The 17,653-nt window shown below is 40.2% G+C and overlaps 1 protein-coding gene across 1 annotated transcript in view; it reads left to right on the forward strand.

Moving 5' to 3' along the window:
- The window catches only part of LOC143316185 (ephrin type-B receptor 1-like), an 84,813-nt gene that overhangs the window by 16,023 nt on the left and 51,137 nt on the right, over positions 1-17,653 (forward strand). Inside the window, exons 2-5 of the mRNA XM_076723966.1 lie at positions 13,609-13,673; positions 14,395-14,685; positions 15,521-15,739; positions 15,841-16,021. Of these exons, the coding sequence (XP_076580081.1) occupies positions 13,609-13,673; positions 14,395-14,685; positions 15,521-15,739; positions 15,841-16,021 (756 nt within the window). The remainder of the gene's footprint in view (positions 1-13,608; positions 13,674-14,394; positions 14,686-15,520; positions 15,740-15,840; positions 16,022-17,653) is intronic.

Genomic DNA, 17,653 nt, shown 5'->3' on the forward strand with positions numbered 1-17,653 from the left:
GTGATAAACAGATCTGTGACTAATGGTCTGCTTTAATAGAATACAAATGAGATGATTAGACAGCCTCCTTCACAAAATAATGCCTAAAGCTAGAGTCTGCTGCTGTTTAATTATATGTACAGTATTATATCCCATCTGTTTGGTAGGAGACGGTGTATGGTTAAAGCTGGTACACTGCCTTTGTGGTATGCTTTGATTTTGGGAAATATTGATTGGCTTGTCAGGTCGCGTATGACAGTAAACCTTTTCTTGGAATTACAGTATCGGCTTTTTGTTTCTTTTGGCAAACCTATGTAGATCAAAAGAACCCTGAAGGATAACCCAGAAAGCATTGAAAAGGAACAGAAGAAGAGAAGAAAGAAGGAGATCCTTGCCTGCTGTCAGCATAAAAACGCATGATTTTCAGCTCAGTGCCATTAATGTAGTGGACTCAACAAACACATACTGTAGAGGAACATTAAAATAGATGCAGAGTATGTGCATCAAAGCTCTGTTTAGTCTTTTATACAGCTGAGGTTTTTAGCTAGTTATTAGTTGGTTAATTGATCATCTGATGAAAAGAAAATTAATTAGTAGCAATTTTAAAAATAGGAAAATTGCCAAAAAATCAGCTTCTCAAATATCAGTTTGTCAGTTTTCTTTCTGACTTATATTAAAATAACCTCAATATTTTGTTTGGGCCATTAGTTGTTCAAAAGCAATATGTCATCTGTAACTTTTTTCCACTATTTTCTGACATTTTATAATAGAAATGATTCATCAGTTCATTAAGAAAATAATCAGCAGTAAAAACACGACTTGCAGCTGTAGATTTTCTAATGCATTATTTTGTTTACTTAGTTTGCTATTAAAAACAGAATGTATATGATGAACTGGACCACATTCAGAACATCTTGAATGATCTGTTTCTTCACACAAAGATATGTAATTGTAGGCTCGGATGAAAATGTTGGCTCGTTGCAGTCTTCAGTATGCTGGAGATGTGTGTTTTTCAGACTCCACACTGCCTTCGCAACGTACTTATATAAACTTAAGAAGCTGTAATGCTGCTGTGGGTGTGCTCTTTGTGAATGTGATGAGCTTGTCACTGTTTGAGATGCAGTGTAGATGTACTTAGACACACAATGCACACTGTGGCCCATTTCCTTTCAGCTGACTTCTATTCAGCTACTCAGCTACTTTCTGATCACGAGTCGCATCTAAAATTATTTTGACGCCCCACTTTGATGGACTCCTGTGGGCTTCTCAATTATTGTCAGTTTACATGTCAAAATGCAAAAGAAATATAAAATGTAAGGATATTTGCTTAAGATTGATTTGATGAAAAATGTGGGGGATTTGTCTTTGATGTTGGGGCTTGGAGATTAAATGTTGGCGTTTGCGGCTGTAATGCTTCAGTGTGTAGCTCTCAGTTCTGCCTCGTCTGATTTCGTGTCCCACTCATCTTTCATTTCTGACTGGCAGTTCTGAGACGTACACAGTGAAAACATTGGAAATCTCCTGATACTCTTAAAGCTCTGCTGGATTTTGTTGCTTAGTTTTGAGTTTGTGAGTTTTATGAGAGTTGAAGTTGTCTTATTTACAGCGTAGTGCAGATGTCATATTAAAAGTGACAGTTACCGACTATCAAACAGATGCTCATACAAGTTCATTTGAAGTGCAGTACTGCACTATAGTCATATTACAAGCTAATATCTAGAACAATATCAGCCAGACGGGATAATTACTTACATTTAGTGATATCTTCTTAAGGGGAACTCCTTTGGTTTTCCCTGCCACGATTAGCACTGTTCAGCCTACAGAAGTATTTATACCCATAATGTCTCGTCAAGTATAATTGGGCCTTGGGTTTGGAGAGCTCACATTTTAAACAGAAACACTGTGTTACAAACAGGTGAAAATGGAAAAAGAAGTGGGTGCTCAGAGCAGGAAGGGGGAGATGATATTGGCTGTATTATGGGGAATGGAGGATCGAGCATTTTTGTAGCTTGACCCACTCTGGGGACTAAAACTCAGGATAACAGCCTCAGTTCCTTCAGTATTGACCATTCTTTTTTAATCTGTCTCTTGTTAGTTCCCCAATATTAAATCATTGAAGCGGGGATGTTGGAATGGGTTGGAAATGAAAACTGAATATACAGAGCCCTCATGTGAGGAGGGGCTACACAGATACCACAATGAATAGCTGTAGATGACGGGGAGAATGATGAAGACAGGGTCAGGAATTCTGTGTTTTGCTGCAGCACAAAAATGTATGATTAGGATACTTTTTTCCTTGTTGATCAGTATCAATATTTAATCATAATGTAAGGCTGCCGGTGTGAAGAGTATCCTGATAATGAAGCCTGGAAGAACAAGAGGGTCCATTAGTTAAACTTTGAAATACAATTCATTAACATAAAAAATAGAATAACGTAATGTAATCAGTTAACTGTGCCAGGGCGGGAAATTAACACCAGAAACCAGCCAAATGCTGGTAAAAATATAAAAATGGCTGGTAGATTTCAGACACAAAATAATGATTTACTGTTGACATGGCTTGGTTTGGAATATATTTTGTGATAAAACAATATATTGAATAGCATCCAGCAGACATTCACATCCACTTTCTTCAGCGGTAGCTCAAACAATGCTTCATGGGAGATCAAGACTGAGATTGTGAGCCAGAGGTACCCATTTCACTTTTTATTTGACCTTAAACATAACCCCACTGTATCCCCTGCAGCTGGGGTGCATTACTCACTGTTACAATGCAACGCAAGAGTCAAATATTATTACACAGATAAACATCAAACAATTAGCTTCAGCTGCGGATGCACTGATCTGACGTTTTGTTTCCTGATACTAATTTAGATACCTGATCTCCTGGTCTCTGCTGATATGCAGGACCAATTCTTACCACTGCTGTTTTTGTTTCCCAGATCTTTATGAGGCGTCCTTGTTGCATGGAGTACATTTGGATCAGTCAGGAACATTAAAAGAAACCGTTACACATGCTGTAACTTCTCCTTTTTATTATATTATTATAATGCATCAACCTAAATTACATTTTTATCATACCCTGGTGTGGGGACTGTACTTAGAGCAATATTGGACTTTTCACTCCACTACATTTATGGTACAGCTTTAGCTCCTAGTTCCTTTGTGGTGTAATAGTTCGCCTCTAAAACACTGACTATGAGAACATTAAAATGCTCGGTTCTACTTTTTACTTTTGATAGTGAAGTAAATTTTGATCAGAATACTTTTGCTTAAGTAAAAAAAATTGAGTGGCTTACTTTTACTTGGAAAGGAGTACTTTTACAGCGCAGTATGTGTTCTTTTACTTAAGTAAAGGATCTGAGGACTTCTTCCAGCTCAACTGGCCGATACCCAATCTGCTAAATATGGCCAGTTTTGGGCCTGGTGCATCTCCTGCTTGATTAAATGATCCTCTGTGATCAGTTCAACAGCTGTTTCATCTCTCACCTGGTTTTCATTCACTGAGCCTCCAGGAACACACCGACATGCTTCAAACTGAGTGTCGTAAAAATCCATCTACATATGTATCAGTCACATCCTGCTGACATCTTACTAAAAGTCTTCATGCACATGAAAAACACTCTATTGAGACTTAACACACCAACAAAATGTGTACCCATTGTCCTTCAACCCCATCATACACTCCTCTCTGGATTTTGATTTATTTGCTTAGATTCCCATTTTAACAAGAAGTGACAAATGGCTGCCCGTCCCATTCACCATATGTTCCACACTGAGCACATAACTTTTCATTTGTGCTTACAGAAGCTATATTATCCTCGCCCGTGCCCACTCACGTAGCCCTCTGAATTACCCACCCTATCAAAGCTCTGAACATCCACTTTAACAAACGATCCGGCGTGTGACGATGTCTAATGTGGCGTCTGCAGGCGTCACTCTCCTTAAAAACAGAGCATGTCAGTTAGAGGCCTGTTCCCCCTTGTGTTACTCACAAAGGCACAAAGGATTCTGCCACAGTGACAGACTGGATGCTTCACACAGCGCTTGTGTCTCTGAGTGAGCGCGTGCTCGCGTGTGAGTGTGTGTGTGCACGTTCCTTTTTGTGGTAGTGGCAGTTTCATGTTAAGTTTTCTTCCAGAGAGAGAGAGAGAGAGAGAGACAGGCTTCATCACTGCTCAGTTCTAAAAATACGAACCCAATATGTTCTCGTTTTATTGTTGTTCCGTTCCTATTTTCTAAAAGACAATAAGTTAGTTATATATTTATTTTACAGTGACTAGCACACCCTGTTGTCTAAAAACTCAATATGTTTCAGCTATATTTATAGTGACAAGCCTCTACTGTGACAAGCAATCATATTCTGGAGAAGCACGATACATCTTTTGAGTTTTAAAGCCAGAAACCTGCCCTGCTTCTTTAAAGACAATGTATTTTGTTGACAGGTTTTACTGTGTTGTATTGAATAATCTAACATATAATATGTCTTAGTGACAAGTCATCAAACTATTGTATTGTAAAGAAATCCAAGTTTGCAGGAGCTATTTATCAGAATTTCTCAGCCTTGATTTTTTGGCAACAACACGAGCAATGGAGCGAGCTGTAAATTGTTCAAATGTGCAGGTATCAGGGAGGATTTACAGGCCTTTTTTCTGTGTCTGAAAAGCTGAGATAGAAGGTTTCTGCAGGACAGCACTGATATGCTATTTCTCCCAACAGTGATGAGCATGTCCTCTTTCATCAAGTGAAATCATGACACCACAAATTTTCTAGGTCAAGGCTGTTAACGACAGATGCGAGAGCGGGATGAGAGGAGAGGTGAAGTCAGAGGATCAGGGAGAAACGTAAGGGAAGAAAAAAAAAAAAAAAAAAAACAAGTCTGGGGACCGAAAGTGCGTGCGTGTGTGTTTTGTGTGGGATGCTTGTTCAATAAGAAACCGTGACACAGATAAGTGCTCGTGTGTGACAGCTTGGTTGTTCGTTTTAACGCGGCCGCCCTGCGCCTCTCACCATTCACAACCACAGCGACGTGTCAGCAGTGAGAAAAGCAACCTGATACCACAAGGCATCGGTTACACCCTGCACACATCCAGGACTGAAGACGTGCTGCTGTGATGCCACACTGCTTTGTGGGCACACTTGGCCTGAAAACGTCTGCGCTGTGTTTCCCATTGAGGGATGGATGGAAGTCTTTAAATCTGACCATGCAGCTCATTTATTTTCTGTTTACCTGTTGTCAGGTAGCGTGTTGTTCATCCCAGCTGCCGGTGCTTTGGGTTGGTGCGATGGAAGGCTCAAAGGTTTTCCATCTTTTGAAGATATGTAAATAATTGTTTGTCTCCAAAAACAAAAGCATCGCTAATTAATGTTTTAGCCACTTGGAGCGAGCTGGACAAGCTGTAAACACATCATTGACATCACCTCTTGAAGTTGATATGCTGAGTGTGTTCGCGAAACAGCTCCTTATTTACACATCTAGCAGATGCTGAGCAGCATTAACATTCATTCAGAGCAGTGGTTCTTCACTCTCCCTTTAGCTCTGTCTAGTCTTCACCAACTCTTGAGGAAAACATCTGTCTCTCTAGCTGCTGAATGCTCCACTATGTTCACCAGATAGTCTGGGAACCAAACAGCAAACAGCACTGGTAGTGCACAGTGGGATTATTCAAGCTTTTTTTTTGCTGCAAACATCTGTCTGTTGCAGCTGGAAAAAATTATAAATAATAAAGTCGCTGGCCATAAAACCAAAACAAATGAGCCCAAAGATGCTAAAATGCTCCACAGAGGTGAGGGGTACGGCTGAGTCGGCCGATAATTGCCTTTGTGTTTGTCACCATTTCCATAGTGATTTACTCATTGTTACAGTAAAATAAAATATTGATGAATGCAGCTTTAATTCAGTCAAATTCAGCTCAGTTCAATCCAATTAAACCCAAAGTGGAATTTGTTAAAATAAAGTATGTAACTGTACAGTTTCAATAACAGTGTCACACTGATAAATGACAATATATCACGCACACACGTATCATCATCATGTGTCATACAACATGTCACACAAGCACAACAGTACTGACATGGTGCACTGGCACATGTTGCTGTCATGCATGTGAGATCAGAAGAGCTTAGAGGAGTTAGTCTACAAAAACATTTGTATTAGACTTCCATTTTATAATCCACTGCTGCAGCCTTTGTTATATGAGCTATCCAACATGTGTTAGCAACTTTCTGTGGATCTTAGTTAGTATGTTGTTATTCAGAGAACTCAGGCAGTACTTATTCATGATAAATTAGCAGTAATATTACTTATGTTATTATACATATATAACACAGTATGCCTAGTTATATGATTTGAACAATTCAACAACAAACTTTGTAAGATTTAGCTTATTGTTCATCTAAACAGCTCTACTCACAACCATCTGTGTACCACAGTCTACTATCTGAGCAGCGATGGAGGTTCATGACTTACCTCTCTTGGTGAAAGGTGTTAAAATTTGCATAAAGAAGAGTGGAGCTGACGGTGGCTGAAACCAAAAATACTTTAAGAGGCGTAGCACCTAATTCAGCAGCAAGGAACTGGGGAGAAGCTGAACACCACAAAGAGTAATTCAGCAACCTAAAGTGGAACTTTCACATAGGGATATTTTATCACCAAGATTGTGCTCTTGACAAAAACACGCCTTTATTGAAAAAAGCATCAACTAGTAAAAAGGAAAATGGGAACAAAGCCAGTAGACTGCCATGACGAAGCTGCGAGATTTGTTAACACAGGCCCTTAAAGTAATCAAATAAAAGTATTGAGGGAGACAAGACTGGAAAGAACTGTGCTCTTTGAAATTAGTTCAACTAATTTCTTGGAGCCCCCTTTCCAGTTCATCATCAACATTAATACACTGACAGGTTGCAGGTTGGCCTTTCCCGGAACTGCTACATATGGTGGCATGCCCAAGTACTGAAATCCCTGCTGTGTGTGAAAGCAAATAAACAGAGATTAGCTATTAATACACTAGGACGAAGAGCCCCATGTGTCTAATTTGTTTCGTGCTGCACACAGAGGAGGAAAAATCAAGAAGGACATTAATACCAGTATTAGCAGGACAGCTTAGCAGAGGATGAGGGGCTGATAAATGTGAACCTATAGTTCTTTCAGATACTGTGAGCAGAATCCCAAGACATGGCTTACATGTGGACACTGGTTAGTTGGACATTGTTTGTGTTTTATTTTTAGACAATTTCTACTGAAGTTTAATGAACACCAGATAAACTTGCATCAGGACATTGGGTATAAAGGTGCACTTTATTGATAGGTCTTAAAGGGGCATTCCACCAATTTGACACATTGAGGTCATTGGGGGATTTTTTCAGCCTGTGAAAACAGCTGCATGATGTCTTCTGGGGCTGTAGTTATTTGAGCTCAAACACATATTTATAGCACAAAGCCTGCTGTATGAAGTGGAGGTGTGGAGTTTGAAAGACACAGGCATTACCAGCCAGAGAGGGTCTCACCAAGGATGCATTAACAAAAAAGTTGAATGTTTGATTTAATCCAATAAACTGAAACAGGAGGTAGAGCGGTTGTCTGCCAATCAGGAGGTCGGTGGTTCGATCCCTGGCCTCGGCAGTTCACGTTCAAGTATCCTTGGGCAAGATACTGAACCCCAAAACTGCCCCCGACGCTGCGCCATCAGTGTGTGAATTCATATGTACCTCACATTGGATAAAAGCGTCTGCCAAAAGACTACCTGTAAAACTATGTGAAGTACAAAATGTATTTTAATTAGACTGTATGTGCAGTAAAGTCCTGTGGGTGTATTTCCCCACCTTTGGAGTGAAGCTGCTTTTGATCCCATAGACATCCAGTAATTGCCCCCAACCCAAACTCTCTTTAATTTATGACATGATGGTGTCATGCTATTGTAGCAGAATTGTAATTTTGTCCACAACATCCGCGGCTCCTCGTGTAAATCTACTGTTGTTGCATACTTATGTCTATTTGTTGCTGATACAATGTGTTTTTGAACTGCTGAGCAGACTCTTTTGAGACAACAGGGTCAGCCCATTAGCCACTACTTCAGATTGATGTTGAATGTGTAAATTATTGGGTGAGACTTTGCAGGCTGTGTACAGGCCAAAGTGTAGCTGCAGGGAAGTGCATGCAGATAAGAGCAGTTTGGAGACACTAAAGTGGAGCTCCTGTGGGGCTGATACAGGAAAGCATTTTTGACGGGAGCTAAAATTTGGTAAGACTAATGACATGCTTTCTTTTTTCTTATGGTTCAAGCCAGCTTTTTGCTTTTTGCTTAGCTGCTCATCCTCGTGTTTAAGTCTAATTACAGAATTTCCTGCGGAGAGTTAAATGATCATCCAGGTTACGTGTGGGGACGGCTTTTTGGATTTTTCAGAGCTGTGTGCCCTGTCTCATAATTGTCTTCATAATTGATTTCGGGGGCCTGTGAGGTTGGATTCAAAGAAAAGCTGCTCTCCTACAGAGTTTATGTATGTGTGTTTATGAGAGTGTTCACATGTATCTGTACAGCCGATATATATTTGATATATACAAGTGCACATCTGCATCTGAATGTGTCTGCTCTTGACTTAGTTGTCCTTCCGTGACACTGTGTCATTCCACTTCAACGCCTGATTGGTCAACGACTGTCTCCGCAGGCAGTATGACGTCTTTCACTCCAGGAGGGCTTTTAGCGTGTGTTTGGCTTGTGTGTGTGCACGCCTGTGTGTTATTTCGGTCTGCTCCCTTAACCACGAGCCTGATGCTCCAAGGCGTACTTTCTTCTTTCTCTCTGAGGCAAACACACATTCAGTATATACAATACACACACACACAAACACACAAACACACACATTCAGAGGCATATAAATCACACAATTTGTGCCTTTGAACAGTTGACTTATCTGGTTAGAACACACTTGGCTAATTAGTGTAAAATGAACCAACCTCACTTGCCATTTGACCACTTGCACTTTTACATCACACACACACACACACACACACACACACACACACACACACACACAGAGAGAAAAACAAGGAGGCAGAAAAACAGTAAAATTACATCTAATTCAGCATCTGTGATAGAAATACTTTTATTTCTCCCTCATTGGCCACAACAAGGATTTAACAGCCTCTGTGATGGCTACAATATCGCACAGATTTACCTGCTGTTTCCTCTGCCATAAAATGAGTGTGGTTCCATTCAGTGGTGTGGTTGGTGTGTGTTGGTTGAGGAGGTGCGCCACTGCGGGGGGAGGTGGGTGCAATGTGATCACAGCCTCCAATATGTCAAAAGTAATTAGGCTGATCAGAGAATATACCATATTATGCACAGAGAGGTGTGTGCTGTGTGCTGTTAATTAGACTGATGGGTAGATGCACTCTAATAAGCCCAGCACAGATTTCTTCTCTTTAAAACTGAGAATCCACAAGGCACCTTTGCTGTTATAATTTGGTTATGCTGTTCCTCTACTCCGGGACAAGAAGTTTGTAACTGTACAAAGATAGGATGAGTATTTAAATAGTTAGGCATAATGACAATAATAGTTTTAATAATCAGTGGGGATTTTTGGGCAAACATGTTAAACATTTGCTGAGTCAAGCTTCACAAATGTCAGGATTTGATGCTTTTCTTTGTCAGATATGATAGAAAATGAAATACCTTTGGGTTTTGGATGGGAGAATGTTACCTTGCACTTTGGGTAATTGTGATGAGCATTTTCAGTATTTTTTTTTTTTTTTTTCTAGAACAACATTTCACCTTTATGTCCATGTGTTTGAAACCTCTAGATTTTATGTTTTATATAGCTCTGCTGTGATGGCAAGGACACTTCAGAGATTCTAATCTCATTGAGACCCTTTCCTGGTTAAATAAAATTAATTGAGAAAAAGCTTGGCAGGTTAATCAATGATGAAAATGATCATTAGCTGCAGTCCTAATGAAGCGAGAAAGATGATTAGACGTGTGGAAGAATTTAATTTTTGCTTTATTTATATTTATTCCATGTAAAATAACAAGTTCAATATAAAAAATATTTGCCTGTGCCACATTACTCTCCCGGCACTTGCTCATAATGCTCAAGCTGTGAGCAGGATGCAATAACATGAAATGATGAATCATAGAGGTCCTCCAAGAGTTCCTGGTACGATGGTGTAATCAATTTTCCAAAAATGTATTACCAGCAAAGTTTGTGTATTGTATGCTAAAATTGCCCGAGAATATGCCTTTAACACCCTGTTTTGAAGCAGAAATATGGTGGTATGGTGGAGTATGACAGTGCGCAGCCATTGTTCTGTTCTTTAAGCAAAGCCCTGAATCAAATCCCTTCTTGCAAGACTTTGCTGGAAGGTAGAGCTTGTAAGACTACATGAGCTATTCCAACATCTCTTCTGTCAACATTGTGGATTTCTCTCTATATTACCATTTTTCTTTTTAGCCTCATTTTTTTTTTACCCAAACTTCAAAGACATCTGAACAGGCAAAATATGCAAGGCAGAAATAAACTGGGTCTATATTCTGCAGTGGATCGTTTTTTTGAAAATCTTTGTTGACAACATGCCACTAAACGCACTGAAGCTACAAATTAGATAGTGACAATTGTCACCGTTTGAATAAGCTTTGGTCCAAGATTTTGATAGTCGAGTACATTTTCCCGTGACAAGCATTTCATTTTCCCAAACGACCTTCACTCCCAAGGGAGAGCTGAAATGCTGGGTTCTGCTGTAATTAGGCTAGCTCGCTGACAAAAAAAGAAGCACCCAAGGTAGAGGGGGAGATAAAAGACAGGGAGGTAGAGTGGAGGAGAGGATGAAGGTGGGGAGGGTGTGAGGAGGAGGAGAGGAGATAATGAGAGGCAGGGTGACAGAATGAAGGAGTGCAAGAGGAGGAGAGCATGTCAAGAATCAAGGGGAGTTGTTTGCCCGCGGCTGCCTCATGGTGCGATGTCGTCGAATCTTCTCACCATGTTTTATTACAAAGGACTCTGTGGTAGGGTCTGTGTTGTCAGCATGCCAACTAACCTATGTCAGCTCGAGTGTCTCAGCGTGTCCACTCGCTGCACTGTGTGGCTGTTAAACAGCAGTCACGTTCAAGAAACGAAGGAGAGCTAGTAAACCGCCTGAGCAAAAATTATATTTAAAAAGACATTAATGGGAGTAAAGGCATCATTTTATTATGAAGAACTGCACAAGCAGTCATGAAGAACCTGAACCTGGAACAACAAGGGGGAAATAATATTTCTTAAACCTATGCATGGTTCAAACATTACTTTTTCCTGAATTTTTCTGACTTCTGAGAGCAATGCTGAGCTATTGTTTCAATGAGCTTTTTAATTATTTGCTCAGTTTGCTTCACAAGGTGGTGGTCAAATATATGGCCAAATATATTTCTGTTTCAGTCTTTAGTTACATGGAAGTAGCATGTCATGCAAATGTTAAGATCTTCATCTAAATGAATGCTTGCTCCACTGTCTGCACTCCTACTACCAGCAATAGGCAATGAAAACTGTCCACTGTTCCATAACTCTGTCATCCTAAATTATTGATAGCTTTTCTTTCCAGTCACTCTACTGTACTAACATTAACATGCATGGACATGTTAATGCATTTTTTTTCTCCCAGCCTGCCTGGCATTTGGACATACCAGACAGAAAGACGCTTAAAATAGTTCTTAGGGCTGCTCACATGGTAATTTTTCACTATTAACACAGTGGATCTATAATATCTAGTGAAATATTTTTAGAATGGATGTTGCCATCTGGGCTTTGGTTATCAAGTAGCTTTGCTGTTCAGTTGTCATATATGTATTTTTGTCTTTCACACGTCTTTGTTGCCATCAAAGAGAGCAGAACAATTTTCTTTATGATGTGCAGTACTGTGTCAGTGTGTAACCCAGCTGTGGTTTAATGAATGTGTCAGCTTAGTTTGTGAGGTAACTGTAACTGACAGTGTAGGTTCAGGTAGGTATATGAAATCATTGATGGTACCCAGATAGCTGAGTGCTACCAACACACATTCACACAATGGAGTGTCTATTTAATAACTGACTGATTTCACCTGTATGCAATTATTATATATATTATTATAATTATAATTCAGTAATGATTTGTCTGTGCTTGAGGGATTACAATTTCAAATTTAGAATGTACATTTAGGAATGGGCAGTCCCTATTTTTAAAAGCCTTTATCAAGGTGGCCAATATGTTTACATTTTATAGCACACTATTGATTTTATCGCAAATACATGCCTACTGCAATTGCTGTAAAATCAACTGAGAGATTGTTTATGTATAAAATAACCAGACAGGAAATACAGGAAGGTGACTCATTTATAATATCTCTGCTGTTGCAAATGTTTTTCTGTGGCTAACTGCTAATGGTTCTGCTAACCGCTAATGCTGCTGCTAACTGTTTTCTGTGGCAATCTGTTGATGCTTCTGCTAACTGTTAATGCTGCTGCTAACTGCCATCTGTTGCTAACTGTTACAGCTGTTGCTAAGCTAACTTTCAATTGGTTTCTGGGCTAGCTGATATTACCCTTGCTAAATGTGTTCTGTTTGCAAAAGCTAATGCTGCTGCAAACTGTTTTCTGTGTCTAACTGCTAAGGCTTCTGCTAACTGCTAATGCTGCTGCTAACTGTTTTCTGTTGCTAACTGATATTAATCTTGCCAACTGCTAATGCTGCTGCTACCTGTTAATACCTGTGCTACCTGCTAATGCAGCTGTTTTCTGTGGTTAACTGCTAATGCTTCTGCCAACTGCTAATGCTGCGGCTAACTGTTTTCTGTTGCTAACTGCTAATGCTACTAACTTCAAATGATGCCAGCTGCTTTCTGTTGCTAAGTGATATTGTAGTTATTAACTGATATTTACAGAGCAGAAGCCATACAGTCTTATTTGATGAGCCTAAACCTATCATTAACTAACTTTAGTTTTGTTACACATTTTTTTGTCTCTGTCGAGACCTTCTCTTTATATGGACTTACATTTTTTTGTCTCTCATGCTTACTGTATACATTTTTGATGATGAACAATTGACAGATGAGAATTTACAAGTGATGGTGACAGACAGTATTCCTTTTCCCTATTAATAATATTATTGCTATTTCTAGAATATAACAGGATTTCAGCATACTATTTCATTATATTCTGTAGTATGTGATATGGTCACACTCTATGTGCACAGATAACACTGAATGGTAGTGTTATGCATTGTTGCTGTCAAATTTGAGATGAGTGCTAACTAGGCAGGAAATCTCCTTTGAACATAGCTGTTATCTGTTATGTAAAGGAAAAGAAGCCAACGATGACTTAAATTATTTTAAACTGGATTACCTTTGATTTCATCATGTCATATCATTGTGACTCTTGTTTATACAGTGTGAGTGTAGCCAGAGGTCTGGTTGGTTAGTGGTTATTGTCTCTTTCCTCATGGGGGTGGAAAGAAAAGAGGGAAAAGCAGAAAAGGTGTAAAGTGTGATTTTATGAATATGAATGACACGCATCGCTATGCAGTACCAAAGTCGTCTGACCTGACTATTAATTAAACTCATACCTGTCCTCCTCCTGCAGCTCCATCTTTTCACCTGTCCCTCTGTCTCTCTCTCTTTTTGTCCGACAGAGACAGTGATGGATACAAGGACAGCGACAGCTGAGCTTGGCTGGATATCGTTCCCTGCCAATGGAGTAAGAACAATGTGCAAAGGTGTACTGCCTGTGTGTGTGCGTGCGTGTGTGTGTGTGTGTGTGTGTGTGTGTATGTATGTGTGTGTACCCTTGGGGAAAGCAGTTTGAGTACACTTTACAGAGCTCCATTAACAAGTCTGTCAAAATCTTAATTACAGTTGCAAGGTGACACCAATTAACCGCTACTGATGCAGAATAGAATGGATTCCAATACATCGGAGAGGTGTATCACACAAGACTTCACAACGGACCAATGAATAGAATAGAATTCTATTTTCTATTTTCTATTTCAAAATAGAATAAGGTCTTCCACTCTCATTTTTGAACTCCTTGGATTTTTTTTAAATGCTGGCTTGGCTACTAGCTGGTCACAATGGTCTGCTGTGTGTGTCTGCTTGTGTGTGTTTGAGGTGAGTGGCTCTAATTGTGATGAATGATTGTCCCTGTTCACAAAAGAACAAGGTAGAGGAGAGGAAAAAGCGAATGAGGGAGGGGAGTGGGAGGTAGGAAAAGAGAGAGAGAGTTAAAATGGAAGGGAGGGGAAGAGAAAGTTTAATTTGTGTCAAGTCTTGGTAAACCCATTAATCATTTCAGCCTCTCTTTCTCCCTCTTCCTCTGCTTCCTCCCCTCTCACCCATACCCCCTGCCCCTTCATCACACACACACAAACACACACACACACACACACACACACACACACACACACACACACATCCCACAGTGGGAGGAGGTGAGTGGCTATGATGAGAACCTCAACACCATCAGGACGTACCAGGTGTGCAATGTGTTTGAGCCCAGCCAGAACAACTGGCTCCTCACCACTTACATCGACAGGCGGGCGGCACAGCGTATCTACGTAGAGATCCGCTTCACCGTACGTGACTGTGCGTCCATCCCCAGCGTCCTCGGCTCCTGCAAAGAGACGTTCAACCTCTACTACCTGGAGACTGACAGGACCGTGTCAGAGGGCATCAAAGGGGTGGAATACTGGGCCAATGCTCCTTTTCTTAAGGTAACGAATCCAGACATGAGAGCCTTTGAATAAAGGAGGAAAGTGTGAAGAGCTGCTGGTTCTGGGAGTGTCGTCACAGTGTAGCTTAGCATTTCAAAGGTAAAATTTGATGATAATCTCAACACATGTTTCTCATGTTTCTCAACACAAAGACACCATTTCTGATATTTGATGTCATTAGGCATGATAAATGTGAGTGCTAAGTGCTGCAGTACAAATGAGTTGATTCAGTTTACTGCCCTGGGGAAAATGCAGACCAGAGTCTGGAAATCTGACATTGGTACACATTCATTCATTCATCATCACTATCCAGTGAAAATCATGTCTCCTGTATTAGATTATCTGAAAAATGAAAAAAAAAGTTCCGAATTCCTTGATCTATTAGAATTTAACTCTTACTGATTGAATGTTTTCTGTGGTGCTTCTTGACTTCTCTCTTGACGATGTCACAGTCGTACATGGTTACAGTTTTTCAATTAACATTTTTTCAGTGTAGCTTCACAGTGTTTATGTTGATGAATCAGAGTGCTGGAAACCATCCGAGTGTTGGAAATGTCCCAGCAGTCGCCTCTGGTGCCACCATTGAGGTTCATTGGGGAAATAACAAATAATAACATAATAAAATGATATGGTATGTGGTCAAGTGCATTTATTCAGTATTACACAGCAGATTCAAACGTTACTGAGTGAATCTAAAATAAGAACCACATTTTTCCATTCCATAAAGAACAGGGACAACCTAAAAGTACATGTCAATTAATTCATGTATTAAGTTCTTTCTTTCTCTCTTCTTTCTTCTTTCCTATCCACCTCTCTCTCTGTACCTCACTGTAAGGTGGACACCATCGCTGCAGATGAGAGTTTCTCCCAGGTCGATTTTGGGGGAAGGCTAATGAAGGTGAACACAGAAGTTCGGAGTTTTGGGCCACTGTCCAAAGGCAGAGGGTTCCATTTAGCCTTCCAGGATCTGGGAGCTTGCATGTCCCTTCTGGCTGTCAGAGTATTCTACAAGAAATGTCCCAGCATTGTGCAGAACTTTGCATTTTTCCCAGAGGTATGGAGCAAAACTAACTGAAAACTGTGGCGCTTTTTTCATCAGACTTTGGTGCAGCTGTTGTCTAACATGTAAATTTTTATGATTCTGATTCTGTGCAGACACTGACTGGAGCAGAGTCCACCTCATTAGTCATTGCTAGGGGAAGTTGTATCCCCAATGCTGAGGAAGTAGACGTGCCTATAAAGCTCTACTGTAACGGAGATGGAGAGTGGATGGTACCCATCGGCAGCTGCAGCTGCAAGGCGGGTTATGAACCAGACAATGGCAACGTGTGTCGAGGTAAATCTGTGCATTAATGAGGCTTGCTAGTTCAAACTGTGCTCGTAAAAACTGAAGAAAAAAATGAGAGCCGCCACAAGTACTGCAATGCATCACAACAGAGATATATGAGAGATAACATCATGTAGGCTGAATGAATTTTTCTTTTTAAACAACATCTGCTGACCTTGCTACAGCACTGTTGCATGCTGTGCACACATTTCACATTGTTTTGTAGCAAAAGCTATCAAGCCAGCATGACAGCAAATCAATATCCAGCAATCACGCTCCTAATAATCAAGCATAGCAACCATACTATTGCAGCAGGAGAGAAGCATACAGCAAAAAGGTAGCACCAAGCATGCTACAATCAAACGTTGCAACGTTAGTTTTTAACAGTGTGCATGCTACAAGTATGGCATTGAAGGCATGTTTTGAACAAAATATGTGCATATCAATGCTCTTTGTTTTTCACTCTGAGAAATGTGCCATATTTATGTCCTTGCTTGGGCTGCAAAATGGCACCATAGCTGTATGCTGACTCAATTCTGTAGAAAATGTAAATTATTGCGTGCAAGAGAGGAAAGTATGTCAATTCTGGCAGTCCTAGCTGAATAATCACATGCATGTATACATTTTCTGGTGTATTTTTGCCCTAGGGTGCAGCTCACGATGTTCCAAATGTTAATATTAGTAGAAACAGACTTGGGTGAGCCTGGCACAGAAATAGCTCCTCTTCCCTCAATGTTCCATATATCGCCAGCTCTTTCCCTTCCTTTTTATATCTGGCCTCCTTCCCCATTTCCTCTCCAAAGTAGTACCCATCATTTTGTATTCTCCCTGGAGAGTCTTGTCCATTTCGTGTGTATATGTGTGTGTGGTGGGGTGGGTGAATGTGAGCGTGTGATGTATGTACATATGGTGAAATGATAAGTGAGGCCGCTTCATCCTGTGTTAATTAGTTTAGTGTGTTCCAGCCAGATTAGCCTCCTGAAAATTAGTCCTGAACTGTCAGTGTCTCAGAGAGATAGAGGGGTATCTGAAAGGAGGGAGGGAAAGAAGGAAGGAAGGAGGGAAGGAAGAAAGAAAGACAGGAGAGCCCTCTGGAGAGATGGACTGGCAGGAAGCAAAAAAAAGGTAAAAGTTAATAAAAGGACAATCCAAGGACAGAAAGTTAAAAACTGTGACAGATAAAAGAGATAGAGAGCAAAGACGGGACTGATGAATAGTATTCTATCTGTCTCCTGTGAAATACATTAAATGCACTGACTGAAATCAGCTTAGGCTTTGGTGTCAGTGTCTCCTTTGCACAGAAATACTTTTTCTTCATATAATACTTGAGTGGGTCGAAGGTAAGCCAGACACGACTCATGGGAGACAGTGATTAAGTCTGACAATACTGCAGTAATCTTGGCTGCCATTGCAGAAGGAATTAAGGTGCAGTTTGGAATTATCATATTCCCAGCCCATTGCTGAGGATCTCTAAAAGAATATCATACTCCCCTTAAAACAAAAGCAGAAAGTAGATCTGTGTGATGCGGGAAAACATTTAAGTATTTTTCAATGATAATTAAGTCACCATTTCTCTTCAGTTTAACGTGTCTTTAAAATTGAAATTCTCTAGTAGGAGTTTCACAGCCTGAAAAATGAAAG

This window comes from Chaetodon auriga, chromosome 3 (genome assembly GCF_051107435.1).
Source record: "Chaetodon auriga isolate fChaAug3 chromosome 3, fChaAug3.hap1, whole genome shotgun sequence".
NCBI classification, from domain to species: Eukaryota; Metazoa; Chordata; class Actinopteri; order Chaetodontiformes; family Chaetodontidae; genus Chaetodon; species Chaetodon auriga.